At 31.5% G+C, this 13,619-nt stretch overlaps 1 protein-coding gene across 2 annotated transcripts; it reads right to left on the bottom strand.

Moving 5' to 3' along the window:
• Window positions 1–5,620: 5,620 nt before the first annotated feature.
• Window positions 5,621–11,448, bottom strand: LOC108346238 (2-oxoisovalerate dehydrogenase subunit beta 1, mitochondrial). 2 transcript variants are annotated; one of them, XM_017585257.2, is made up of 14 exons: window positions 11,358–11,448; window positions 10,858–11,179; window positions 9,686–9,797; window positions 9,290–9,325; window positions 9,133–9,192; window positions 9,001–9,058; window positions 8,818–8,915; window positions 7,596–7,685; window positions 7,445–7,513; window positions 7,257–7,343; window positions 6,728–6,823; window positions 6,573–6,650; window positions 5,955–6,041; window positions 5,621–5,862 (listed from the first exon to the last, which is right to left on the bottom strand). In XM_017585257.2, the coding sequence occupies exons 2-14, from the start codon at window positions 11,016–11,018 to the stop codon at window positions 5,827–5,829; spliced, it is 1,068 nt and encodes a 355-aa protein (XP_017440746.1). In that variant the 5' UTR covers window positions 11,019–11,179; window positions 11,358–11,448; the 3' UTR covers window positions 5,621–5,826. The 2 variants fall into 2 exon arrangements, with proteins under 2 accessions (XP_017440746.1, XP_017440747.1); XM_017585258.2 differs by having other exon boundaries at window positions 11,306–11,359.
• Window positions 11,449–13,619: the final 2,171 nt, after the last annotated feature.

Raw genomic sequence — 13,619 nt, forward strand, 5'->3', positions numbered from 1 at the left:
TTAAATGTTTTATAAACTGTGTTAGACAAGTTTAAATTTGATGTTGATTTCCTGAGTAAAATTAAACAAATGCCTCGGTTCAACTTTAAATTGGGGCATAAGACCCCCTCTGCTGCCTAGTAAAGAACCCTCTATTGTCTCGGTTGTATTTGAACCGAGGCAAAAGCATACACTTTTTTGCCTCATTTCAGACCCGAGGCAAAAAGTGATAGACTTTTTACCTCGCCTGTATATGCCTCGATTGCAGAACCGGTGCAGATAGGTAAAAATAGTCGTTGTCGTTTCTCTTTACTGTACTAGTGTGATCTCTTAAATGTTTAATACCTTATTCGGTGATGTCATCACCACTACAACAACCATTAAAAACTGTATAAAATTAATCACCTCAGACCATGAGGGTTAGTGAGTCAATGATGACTTGCTCTTCGGCATGTTCTACCGGATAGTTCAACAAATCATGAGCACTTAACGAATTGGATTAAAAACCAGTTGAAGGCAGCGGAAGATTTGATGAATTAGAGGAGGATGAAACAGTGTTTGATGGGATTAATAGGGAATAAGGTGATGCTATGTAAGGAGTGTTTCAGTGCAATGAAATGGGGAAGAAGATCCACAAATCTGGATCCAGAGATGCAGTGGAATTAATGATTAACATAATCACTAGTAAAAAAATGTCTTTTTAACGCGCTATATACGCCTCGGTTTTACTAAAACCGAAGCGTATAAAAGCACGGTGCCATTTTCGTAGTTTTAAGGAAGTTATATGCCTCGGTTTAAAAAAAAACAAAGTGCAAGATGTCTACTACCTCGGTTAAGCTAGAAACCGAAGCATAAAGTTTTGCCATTGTACCCTCTCCTCCTCTGCAAATCAACTGACAAACTGGAAACTTTTTGAAAAAAATATACTGCCTCGGTTACAATTAGAACCGAGGCATAAAGGTTTAATATATTTTCAAAATTGCCATTATACTTTTCATTATTTATTATTTTCTGATATAATAGGCATCGATTAAGCTGAAGAACCAAAACAGTAGGGTTATATTATCTCGGTTATATTTTGAACCAAGGCAGATCCTTCCTAATGGGCTTGAACTAGTGACCTAAGTAAGGGTTGAGCTTTATTTTCCTTTCGGAGCAAGCCCAGATCCTCCTCTTTCCCTTGAACATGCACGAGCAGGAGGCAGTATAGGCTGAAGCTTCTTCCCTTTCTCTTCTTCCCTTGAACGCGGACGAGCAGCGAGAGTGCTGTGATGGAGGTGAGTGGCCAGTGAAGACGTGGAGAGACGCGGCGAGGCGCGGCGAGGTCACGTCTGATAGCGGCGAGGTAGCGTCTGATAGCGGCGAGGTCGCGTCTGATAGTGGCGAGGCGCGACGAGGTCGCGTCTGATACCGGCGAGGCGCGGCGAGGTCGCGTCTGATAGCGGCAACGCTTCCGCGAATGTTCTAACTCCGACTTCTTCGATGGAGACGACTGCACGAGGACGTTGGTCGTTCTGATTCGCGGCGCAAGTTTCCTTCTCCTCCTTCTTCCTCTGTTTTCGTGTGTTGGGTGCGAATGGGGATGCGATGACGGACGAAGGCGGCGGTGGCGCGTTGCGAGGAAGGCGGAAGTGGAGTGAATCGTTTTTCGATTTGGCATTTTAGGGTTTCTGAAATTGAGAATTGGAGAATTAGGTTTTTCATTTTCAGATTTGGGGTTTCTGTTCTTGTTTTTCCGACTTAGGGTTTCAGCTATTCATCTAATTTTGGGGTTCCAGTTTTGTTATCTGAGTTTGTGAAACAGCGTGGTTAAGTCCTGAAACAAAATTCCTGGCTTGGGAAAATCAGGTATAACTCGGATTGTAAAGGATATTCTCTCCAAGCGCGGGTCTTGTGTCTTTGCAAATCTTGATTTTTTTCAATTTGGGGTTTGAAATTAGAATCTAGAATTGAAATCAGAACCGAAGCACAAAGGTGGCTAAAGAAATAAAAAAGATCCTACTGCCTCAGTTCAAGTTCCAACTGAGGCAGTAGAGGCAGACAAAGTAACTCGGTTCGGAACCGAGGCAAAGAGTCTACCACTTTTTTCCTCGCCTGAATATGCCTCGGTTCAGGAACCGCTGCCTATGGATGAAAATAACCGGTGTCGTTTTCTCTTACTGCACTAGTGAATAAAGATGTAGGGAGGTGGTTCTGTTAAGGTGTTTGATGTGTAGTGGAGTGACTAGAAGCTTAGCTAAGATTCCTATCTAAGTAAATTTCCAAATAAAGAATTTTGCAAATTAATCATAATAAAATTAATCAAAGTACATTCTTACTTATATAGTACTGTGCTTAATCATGTTTATTCTTTTACATTTTATATCAAGTAGAAAACTAATTAATCAAAGTACATTATTAATTAATTCTTGTAAAATTTTGCACCTTTAATCAAGGTACATTCTTAATTATTGACAAAAATTCATTCAATCACATGAAAGTTTCTAACTTTAATAAAAGTAAATTCTCAATTAAAATTATAAACCTTGAAATCATATAATTGATATGATATGTAAATTTAACACCGTTCTAACTTACTATAATTTAAAACTCATTAATTTTAATTGATTAAGAGACAAAAGACATAAAAAATTATAAATAACAATAATAAAAAAAAAGAACAAACCAGTTATTGCATTCTAACCTTAGAATCCATTAAAAAATTTCAGCATAATCAACCCCAAAGGCTTAACACTTCATGGAATATAGAAATAATATAAAAATAGAAGAAGAGAAAGTGAAGAATGTGAAAGATGGTGGAGATGACGAAATTAGGTCCCCCAAAAGGTTCCTAAGATTCCCTAATGTGTTCCCTAAATCTTTTTATATAGAGAAGAAAAGACCAAAGTGGTGAATTGCATCATAGTCCCAATGAAAAAAGACTAACATGCCACTTTGTGGTAAGTTTTAAATAATTAGTTTGTTTAAATACTGGTCAAAACCTTTGTAAAATTGGTTGACCAAATTATGTTTTGGGTTAATCAATTAATGAGATTCAGTTTGGTTTTATTTTAAATTGTAATAAGGGTCCAATTGGCCAGTCTTTGAGAGACCAAAAGTGTAACATCCCTTTAAGCATGTCACTTGTAATTTATTATAACAACCATTATTTTCTGATACCATCACTAAATAGTGAACCTAAAATATCATTATTTACTCAACATTCATTATTAGCTTAAATGGAGTGCAACTATGATTAATGGATCTTTTGTAATTCTAATGACTAAAGCTTCTAAATAAGCTGGACCATTTTTATGAAGGGACAAATGGAATTTTATTCATAAATAATTGAGTTTATCTCTTTTATCTTAATCTCTTAAATTCTTGAGTGATTTAAGAACCATTTTGGTTGTATCTAAGGACTTTGTCATCCTATGTGTTGTCTCCCTTGAAAAGAGTGATTCTTTCCTTCCATTTTTTTCACTATCACCTTTTTTCTTCTTTTTCTTGATTGTCAAAAACTCACTTCTATCCAAGTTTATCTCAAATCATATCTTTTGTTCTACACATCCAAATTCAACAATTATTAATCCTAAATTAAAGTTCAAAATGTGAATATTCACCTTGTTTTGTAATCTAAAACGTGAGATAAACCATGTTTCTTAAAAAATAAAAAATAAAAAATATTACCCATATTGGAATTTCAACAACTTTACTATCCACATTCTCACTAATTTTTCAAATTCTCTATAAGGTTCTAACTCTAAATATCCTAAAACATCCCTCCTACAAATGAGATTTACATTAACAAAATTACATGTTTCATCTATAAAATATTAGAAAAGCAAGAAATAGTTTATTATTTTACTTAGAGATATTATCATTTTTTTAACTTAGCTACATATATTTGATTTTATATTTATCGTTTATATTTTTTTTAAAAATATTATATTATTTGAAAATTACATTATCTATTTATTTATATTTGAAAATATTTATTTTTATTGTTATTTTGTGTGAAAGGGGAATATTTTTTAAAATACTAACTTGATATATGACAATATTTTGTTTTTTAAATTGGATATAAAGATATGATCTATCTCTAGGTATCTATCTCGTTCTAATACTCATCTCCTTTTAAATTAATAAAATACTTTTAATTTTTTTTATGTAACAAATTTATATTAAGTTTGTAGGAATCATTTGATCATTACCATTTTTTTTCATTTTATCCAACTTTTATTTGATATTTGTATGATATTAATAACCTTTTTTTTTATATTTGACATTAAAAAAATAATGTGTATAGAATATATGTATTTGTTTTATGTTGAATATTTGGTAATATTATTATTTTTTTCGTGATTTCATATCGTTTTAAAAAAAAAATACTTAATTAATAGTGGACATTAAGATACAAGTAGAAATTCAAAAATGAATATACTTATTATTCGATAAAGATAGAAATAAGACGAAAATTTAATACTAAAATATTTAAATCTTTCTTTTTTTGCCATGCCTATTAAGATTTATTCAGATTGAAAATAAAAATGAGTAAAATTTATATAATGTGTTTTTTATTGATAACTTATTTATTTATTTATAATTATTTATTATATTATTATTATTCAATGCTCTCTTTTTCATATTGTTCATGGATATTTGAATAAAAATTAATGATAATTTAAAATAATGTACATATATTGTATGTGGCCGAAGACCTCTCGGTCCTATCAACTATAACTTTTAAAGAAGTTACTTAAAACATTAACAAGATACTATTTATCTAGTACCTAGTACTAGATAACTTATAGCTAGTATAATTGATATAGCGACCATAGAATATCGAATATTATATTACTGAAGGGATAAATTCAATGATCAACAGTAGGTACCGAATACCGGGTATTGGGTACTATGTTTCCCAAGTCAAAGCCTGCATCCATCCTTTGATAACTACGTTCCTTGCTGAGCTAAGACACCGCCTACTAGTACCTCCTTGTGCCTTTCGAAGACATTCTCACATTGGATAACTTAGCCAAAAATAAGTGCAATTTCTCACAAAAAAACTAGTCATTAAGCCTCTAGACGAATGGATCCCTAAGTGTGGCCATTCAAACGAAGCCCGTGATTATCAAAATATACCTATATATTATTTTAATCGTACTTTGATTTCACTTAAATTTGATCAAAATCTCTAACCAAGAACTTGAGTGTCATTGAATTTTCTGCAAACACCCACCTTTCGATAAAGGATGAAGGAGACTTGTAGGACAAATACCGTACAGTAAAAAGTTTACTAAGTGAAAAAAAACTTTACAAATACCGTACAGTAAAAAGTTTACTAAGTGAAAAGAAACTTTACAAGTTATGTGTTCGGTTATGCAAAAACAACACTCAGTTAAAAAAAATTATATTTTCTGAAAAACATTTATTTGAGATGTTAACTTTTGCTCGTGTTTGGGTAAAATTTCGGATGGTCAAATAAGAAGTGCATCGAAAATGACTTATTGTCCAAAATTCTATAGACCAACTTAAGTTTTGGTGTAATAACTTATGGATTTTTTTAACACAGATTGTTTTGTTTCTTTGTTGGATGATAAATGAAAGTGTCTGTGTTTTGATACACATTATGAAGGCCAAAGACTTAAAGGGAGAAATCTATTTATAATAGGAAACTTTTACTGATGGGGATCACTCCTTTCAAATTGAAGGCACTACATAGTGTATGCCCATTGTTCTTTTGTTGATATTTTTATATAACAGTTTTGTATAACCACCTACTTCCGTGTTACACTTTACTAATGCATCACATCACTGAATGGTATCAAGGTTTTATAGATGACCAAAAAATGGTGACTAAGTTCATTAGTACTTCACAGTGGATTTAATTGCATCCAATATCTGCATAATGAATGACAACCTTGTATCAGTCACATATCTTAAACATGATGCATAAAAAAAAAAGATAAATTTGAGGTAAACAAAAACATTACCTTATTTTTGGTTGGCATATAGAAAGGTTCAAAAACCAAAGGAAAAGGAGTGTCGAAACCACAAATTCTTGCTACAGGGGCCTCTAACTGTGTCACAAGACAAATACAAGCTTAAGACATGTATTACAAAAGACAAATACCAGCTTTAGACATATGTATAAAAATTCCTACATCGAATAGAAATAAAATTAAATAATTAAATAATAATATATAAATAGATGCAAACCTTAATTATAAATCAATTTTATAAGATTAGGTTTAAATTACACTTTATAAACATTATATATATATATATATATATATATATATATATATATATATATATATATATATACACGTATTCATACATAGATTTATAAACACTATATATATATATATATATATATATACATATTCATACATAGATTTATAAACATTATATATATATATATATATATATATATATATATATATATACATATTCATACATAGATACTCATACGTAGCAGAGCTAAACTTGTATGCACATGGTACTAAATCATTATGGGCTGGGAGCTACACTTGTATGCACATGGTACTAAATCATTCTAATTAAATACTCCAGCTTTCAGAGGTATACATAAAAATATATAAGCATACCCTTGAGAAGCAACGCTCAACAATGGAAGCTGAGATTTCAGCACCAAAACCTCCAGTTATCGGAGCCTCATGACTAACCTACAAATTACAGCAGTGCATCATGTGAGTTGATACCAAACAAGGTTACAGTATTATTCTGTAAACTGTATACTCACAAGCAATCTTCCTGTCTTGTTAACTGAGGCCTCTACTGTTTCCTTGTCCCAAGGAATTAGTGTCTTCAGATCAATCAATTCACAAGAAATTCCCTCCTGCAGAATCTCATAATAACATTAGAATTGAATTTCACTTAAGAGATGAAAATGTAGGCATCCACTTACGAACTGAACTCCTTATATGCAGGTCATATATTATAGCAGAAATGAGAAATTGAAATGTCAAACTTTCTTTTACAGAACAGAACGATCTTGTTCTTGTGTAAACACAGTTTGTGAATTAACACAAAGTAGTTTAAAAGAATATCATCTAACTTATCAAGCCATTTGAAAACCATAGAGGAGAGCCAGTGAATAGTGAATAGGATGCTCTTGATACTTTAGACTCCCTATATATATGTATAGTTCTAGTTTGATCCTATTCATGTGAACCTTTTGGGAAGTTTTCCTTGGTGTGAACAAAAATAATATGGTGTGATGCAGAATACATGTTTCAAGAGCTATCAGTTGCAGTGCAACAGCCACTTACTTTTTCCGCATCAGTACAAGCTTGTTCCATTATAGATAATTGAGCTCCCCATCCCACAAGTGTTACATCACTTCCTTGCCGAATCACCTGAATACACATTTCAATATTCATCAGAGTAAACGTTTCCCAGAATCACGTCTCAATTGTGTTGTGCAAAAATTTACTTTTATTCAGTGTGTCATGTGTACCTCAGCCTCAGATAAAGGCAGCATGTAATCATCCTCCGGTACTTCTTCTACGGCCAAACGATAAAGCCACTGAAACCATGAATCACATTAAAAATGTAAAAGGTGCATACTATGCTCATAATTCACTAAGGCTATTTTGGTAGAAAACAACCTTCGGTTCAAAAAATACTATAGGATTTGGATCTCGAATGCAAGACAATAACAACCCTTTTGCTTCTCGTGGACTTCTGGGGATGACCACCTACAAAGAAACTTAGTTAAGGCATTTGGGGAAAAGTACTTATCTAAGAAAGGCAAAATATTCAAAGAAATTTTGTTTTCCCACAAGAAATGAGCGGCATGCTATTTAAAACGAAACTGGCATAAACTTGAATCCCAATCAATGGAAATATAGGGGACATGGAGAAAGAGCAAAACTATTGAGAGACCATGACTTGTGGTTCTATTGGGCCTGAATGGATAAAGTATACAAATCTACTTCAACCTACTAAAATTCTAGAAAATGTAGTTTAAACATATTCAACATTCCATCTTATGATCAAGCATACAGATTACGTATGAGCCCAATATTATGAGTATATATCCAAGATTCCATATTGACTTGAGATGTGATTAAATTATAGTATGTAAATGGATGTAAAGCTCACTTAACAAGCTAATTTTTATGAAATTGTGCTATGCCTAAAATCCACACTTTCTAAGATTCTATCAAAATCTAACCTAGAGAAATTTCTTGAGCCTATCATGTCACCCACTATCGAATCATCAATAAATATTTATTTTCATTGTTCTAAATGTCCAATTTCCAGTATGAGGTGACATACTAAAGATATAACCAAATTATAATATATAAAGTGAATGCAAACTTCACCTTATAATGCAGTTTTGTGAGATTGAGTTAGATCTAAAACCCACTTTTTAAGATTACCCCCCTTAAGGACTTTGAGAGTATGTTATCTAGATGCATCTTAGTCAAAGGAACCTTTTCTATAATAAAATAGCAGTCCACTTAAATATTGTTCGGTCCATTTGACTATATTATACATTAAAATCTTTAATCTTCCTTTTAGATGATATCTTTATTGAATAACTTAGTCTTCAACTTCGTTGAAAAGATTTTGCAGTCATTACTATTCCACTCACCTTGATAATATTCTTAAGTGGACAAGTGAGCAATTTATGATTGCCATGGATTTAAACTCTTGCCTTGCCATACTACCTTAAGTTTAGAATTTGAATATTTATAAAATATATTGAACAATCACACACTATATTGTAAGTGGTCTTTTTATTTGAACAACATGGAAAGAAATAGAAGTGAAGGAAATTAAGGTTCTGACAAACACACTGAAGTCCATATGAAACCAGCATACTTTGATACCAGGAACATGACAGAAGAAAGCCTCAGGGGACTGAGAGTGGTAATGCCCACCATGGCCCACAGCTCCATACGGGGTTCTAATTGTTAAACCTATAAATGAGAACAAAAAATGAATGCAGGAACTGAAAATAGAGATGAGCCAAACTTCAATATTGAAGCAGTGAAAAAAGTTTACCACCGCAATTAAATTGGTTCCCACTTCGGTATCTGAATTTAGCAGCTTCATTGACAATCTGGAAACTAAAATTGGTCAATTACTGATCAAAAGGGGCTTTTTGACTAAACCAAGCCTGGGAAGGTAGCTTGCCTGGTCAAAAGCAGGGAAAATGTAATCTGCAAACTGGATTTCTGCTATGGCTCTATTTCCCTGTCAGGTAAAATACATAAATAGCTTGAATGTATCAGATTGTAGTAAGGTTTTGTAACACAGTTATAAATGAATTACTTTAACCTCATAGACTCACCATAGCTGCAAGACCAATACCAAAGCCAACAATACCCTGGGAGTAGCATTGCAGTATAAAAATTTATGTCAATTCTTAGGATATAAAAACTACAAAAATAATTAGAAAGATAGTTGTTGTAAAAAGAAAAAATCGGTAAAATGCACAATCAAATTCTTTGAACACAATTTAAGAGTTAAGATTCCATCAGACCATGGTTTAGAAAATGCTCTATTTTATGCTTCTTTTGCCTTTCTTTGATAGAAAATCATCTTGAATGTTAGAATTTACTTCTGATTTGTGTGATATTAGAACCATATATTCATGCTTATTAAATATCAGACATTCACATGCGAGATAGGAAGAAAGAAAGAAAAAGGAATCACAAAGGCAATGTGAAATCATAAAAATAAATACCTGCTCACAGAGAGGGGTATTGAAAACCCTCTTTTTACCAAATTGGTCTGCTAATCCTGTTGTGCAACGGAAGACACCACCAAAGCTTACATCCTCTCCAAACACATAAGAGCTGTGATGATGTGCAACAGAAGATAAGGAAGTACACCAGATATTCATGCTATACATAAACAACTCATAATAGTGCAACTGATAGAACCTTAAAGTAGGATATGTAACACAGAAACTCAGTTTGTCAACGTATTAGAAGAAACAGAACCAAACAACTTCTCAAACATGCTAACGCTTCATCAAGATATGCAACATCTGAATATTACTTTAACATAGTTTAAAAGAGTGTTGAAATACAAAGCTTCCAAGAGCAACCTTTGTGAACAAAGTTTAGCTTACATAAGAATTCACTCTTCCATTAAATCTCAAAATAATGTTCTATATAGGGGATTTGAGACATGGGAGTCACCAGCAATTATTTGTAGACTTCCCTATTAGGTCCTTTATAGAAAATATAAAATCATTTCCTTAACAGAAGCCCCAAATCTAAAATAAAGATCAAGTTTTAACAAAAAAGTAAAAATGAAAATGAAAAAACTCTGGGAATTTAATGTTTCTTGGAATGATGTTAGATGCTATAGTGTTACAGTCCAATGTTTTCTTTCCCGCATAGTCCCCCACTCCAAGGTTTTTTTTTTTTTTTTTCTATTTTCTGATATCAAATTTGGAAACCACCTTTCAGAATAAAAGGGAAACAAGGCAAATGATACACACCGAAATTCCTAAAGCTAAAGGACATGTTTCAAACCATTTCATCACCTGATATGATTTGAGTTAAGTTAACTTGAAATTATACAAATTCCAGCAGACTATGTACAAATCGAAGCGTAAGACAAGAACTCAACACAGTTTGAAGAAGTAATTAAACAGAACTAATTCCAAGCAGTTTGTTTGTACACATTAAGGAAAAGGAAAGATAAATAAATAAAACAAACAAATTAGGTGAAGTTGATACTGTATGAGATCCTTATATCACTGAATTTAAACTATACAATTGAAATGAATGATAAGGGTTAAAACTAATTAGACCAATATTCATCATGCATCTAGAAATGTAAGATCAAGATTACTCTTATAACCTCTCACACTCTCACTAGAAATAAATAAACGGAGAGACCAACCGTGGATCAGAGTCCAAGGCAATGTGCAGAGCCTGATTAATTGCAGAACAGAGGTTCAATGATTTCACACCTTGCTCAGAACCACCCTTTTGAATGCTGGTGGAGGTGGAAAATCCTCTCTTGTAAACCAAAGAGACCAATCTTCCAAACTTGGTAGACATGTCTATGATGTGAAAAACTTGCTGAGACAATGCTCCCCCAAAATGGATTTGAAATTGAATTTGAACAAACTCTTCTCTCCCTTCTCTTCAAGTTCAAAATTTCCGGGCCTTCAAGTTCAGAGTTTGTTGGGTGTGTCTACAAGTATCTTTCGTATCTTGCTCTGTGCAGGAAAAACGAAAGAGGATAAAATTATAGAAAAATCAAATTAAAAATCAGGGGGAGAAACATCGATTGGGGTCAAATCTGAACCATAAATAAAAAGTATTAATGGTAAAATTTGTGAAACCATTGAGTTGAGAATCGTCCAAAAAAACGCTAACTTTTTGTCAAGTTCTTACTTTTACACTGGAGGTGTCATCAACCACAATAACGTTTTTTGGTTCTGAAAATTGAAGTTAATAATAATAATAATATTATTATTATAATAATAATAATAATAATAATAATAATAATAATAATAATAAATAATAATAATAATAAAAAGCAGATAAGATCTGGTGTGTGTTCGAGTCAGTGACCTTATCCAGCGGATGCAGCTTTATTTATCCACTATTATGATAACGTGTAAAATGAGGTTACTTCTTTTGTTACAAAAATAGGATAATTTTTATGGCCTAAATATCCAAGTTCATCTTTTGAAAAACTCAGACACCTACTAATAAGTTTTTTTATTAAACTTGGTCATGAGAAAAGGGTTTTTTTTTTAATAATATATCATTGTATTTATGATTTTCCTTTTGTAAGAAGTATGCATGAACGGCTAAATCTCACAAAGAGACTTTTTTTGGCCCTTATGTGACTCTCAGGCATAAGACACGATGAATGCATTTTTTTTTTACAATTATTTAATATGGTACTCAGTTTTTTATTTTCTCAGTATAGTTTTTATATTTGTTAAAAAAATTATGAAAACTTTTATATTAAAATTGTTATAATAAGGTTAAGCATTTTCGATATCTTTATTTTTGTTACTCATTTTTAAATGAGTTTCTTGATTTCTATTTTCTGAATTAAATCTTTATTTTGGAAAAATTGATTAAATGAGGTTCTTATTTTAATATGGTATTAATACGGTTAAAGTGGATGTCACGTGTTAATATTTTTATTTTTATTTTTTAGATTTTTTTAATATTTTTAAATAAAAATTTGTTACATACAAATTGATAGTGTCACATAATAATAATAGTGTAATATAGTAATGATAGTGATAATCTCACCATCATGCTATGTGTATGTGCAGTTTTCGTGTGTCTCAATATAGTCATAATTCTTTTTAAATTTTTTTTTGTCTCTTTCTAAATTTAAACGAAATTTAATTTGTATGTAAATGTTATCAAATATTTTTATTAAAACTTATATTTTAATTAAATATTTTTAATAAAATTAAATTTATTTATATTTATATTTAGTTAAATATATAAATGTTAATTATGTTCTTTAAATATATGTTAAAAAAATATTGACATGACATGATTAATATATCTATAAGTGTGTCATGTCATTATTTTTTTAAACTCTTATAAGTATATTTAAAGAGCATAATTAACATTTATATAATTAACAAAATATAAATGTAAAAAAACTTAATCTTTTTAAACATATTTAATAAAAATATAATTTTTAATAAAATTATTTGTATAACATTTATATACAAATTAAATTTTGTTTAAATTTGGAGTAGGACAAAAATGTTTAATTTTTAAAAAAAATTAAGACAAAATAAAAATACAAGGATCCAATTGAGACTAATGCAATGACATGTGGCATGACAGTGACACGTGACACTGTCACTACCACAATCAAACATTGTCATTACCATGTGGCACAATGTTTGTTTCACATGTGACAAATTTATATATTTTTTAAATAAACAAATAAAAAATAAAAGTAAAAATATTTTAAACAACCCACGAATTGACATGTGGCACTCTCTTTAACGATGTCAGGTACTAACGGCAAGGACATGATTGTGTCAAGTTTTCAAAAATACAAACTCAATTGGAACAAAAAAAAAATTGAAATCCCCTTCTAGACCAAGTCATATTAAATGTTTTAAATGTTTAAGACATGGTCATATAGTTTTTGCCTACCCTAACAAAAAGGCCATATGCATTAAGGGTGAAGCAATTGTCACCAATGAGTCGGCTCATCCTCACCTTCGCACACTTATAGCTCCTCTTCCTCATTATGTGCAGAAAAAGAGAAGGTCGTGCTCAATTATTTAAATGAGGCCCTTCAAGATATAATAGAGGAGAGAGTAAAAGAAGAAAGGAAAGAAAGAGAGGATAACACAAAAGAAGAAAATGAGAGGACAAAATATATGAGAGAGCAAAGAAATAAAAAGAAGAACTTGTGAGAGGAAAGAAGAAGGCACAAGTTTTAGAGAAAGTGCTATTGAAAGCACCTTCCACTCCTATCATTCTAAAGGAATCCGGCGACTTCAGGAGAATTTTTCAATTCTTCCACTTTTGTCCAATTATGAAGTTTTCTTTCTTTCCCAAACTCTTTTGTGAAAATATCACATCTCTCTCATCCCTTATTTATTCTTCTTCAGAAACCATTTCTGATGGCATACCCCCTAGCCATGGTGAAGCATCTAC

The sequence above is a fragment of the Vigna angularis genome, chromosome 9 (genome assembly GCF_016808095.1).
Source record: "Vigna angularis cultivar LongXiaoDou No.4 chromosome 9, ASM1680809v1, whole genome shotgun sequence".
Classification (NCBI taxonomy): Eukaryota; Viridiplantae; Streptophyta; class Magnoliopsida; order Fabales; family Fabaceae; genus Vigna; species Vigna angularis.

Excerpts from the sequence above, each read along its gene's own strand:
- LOC108346238 (XM_017585257.2), bottom strand. The coding sequence starts at position 11,018 with ATGTCTACCAAGTTTGGAAGATTGGTCTCTTTGGTTTACAAGAGAGGA. Across the intron at positions 6,824-7,256 it reads CTTGTACTGATGCGGAAAAA|GAGGGAATTTCTTGTGAATT; the intron begins GTAAGTGGCTGT and ends GAGATTCTGCAG. Across the intron at positions 6,042-6,572 it reads TTGAGCGTTGCTTCTCAAGG|TTAGAGGCCCCTGTAGCAAG; the intron begins GTATGCTTATAT and ends CTTGTGACACAG.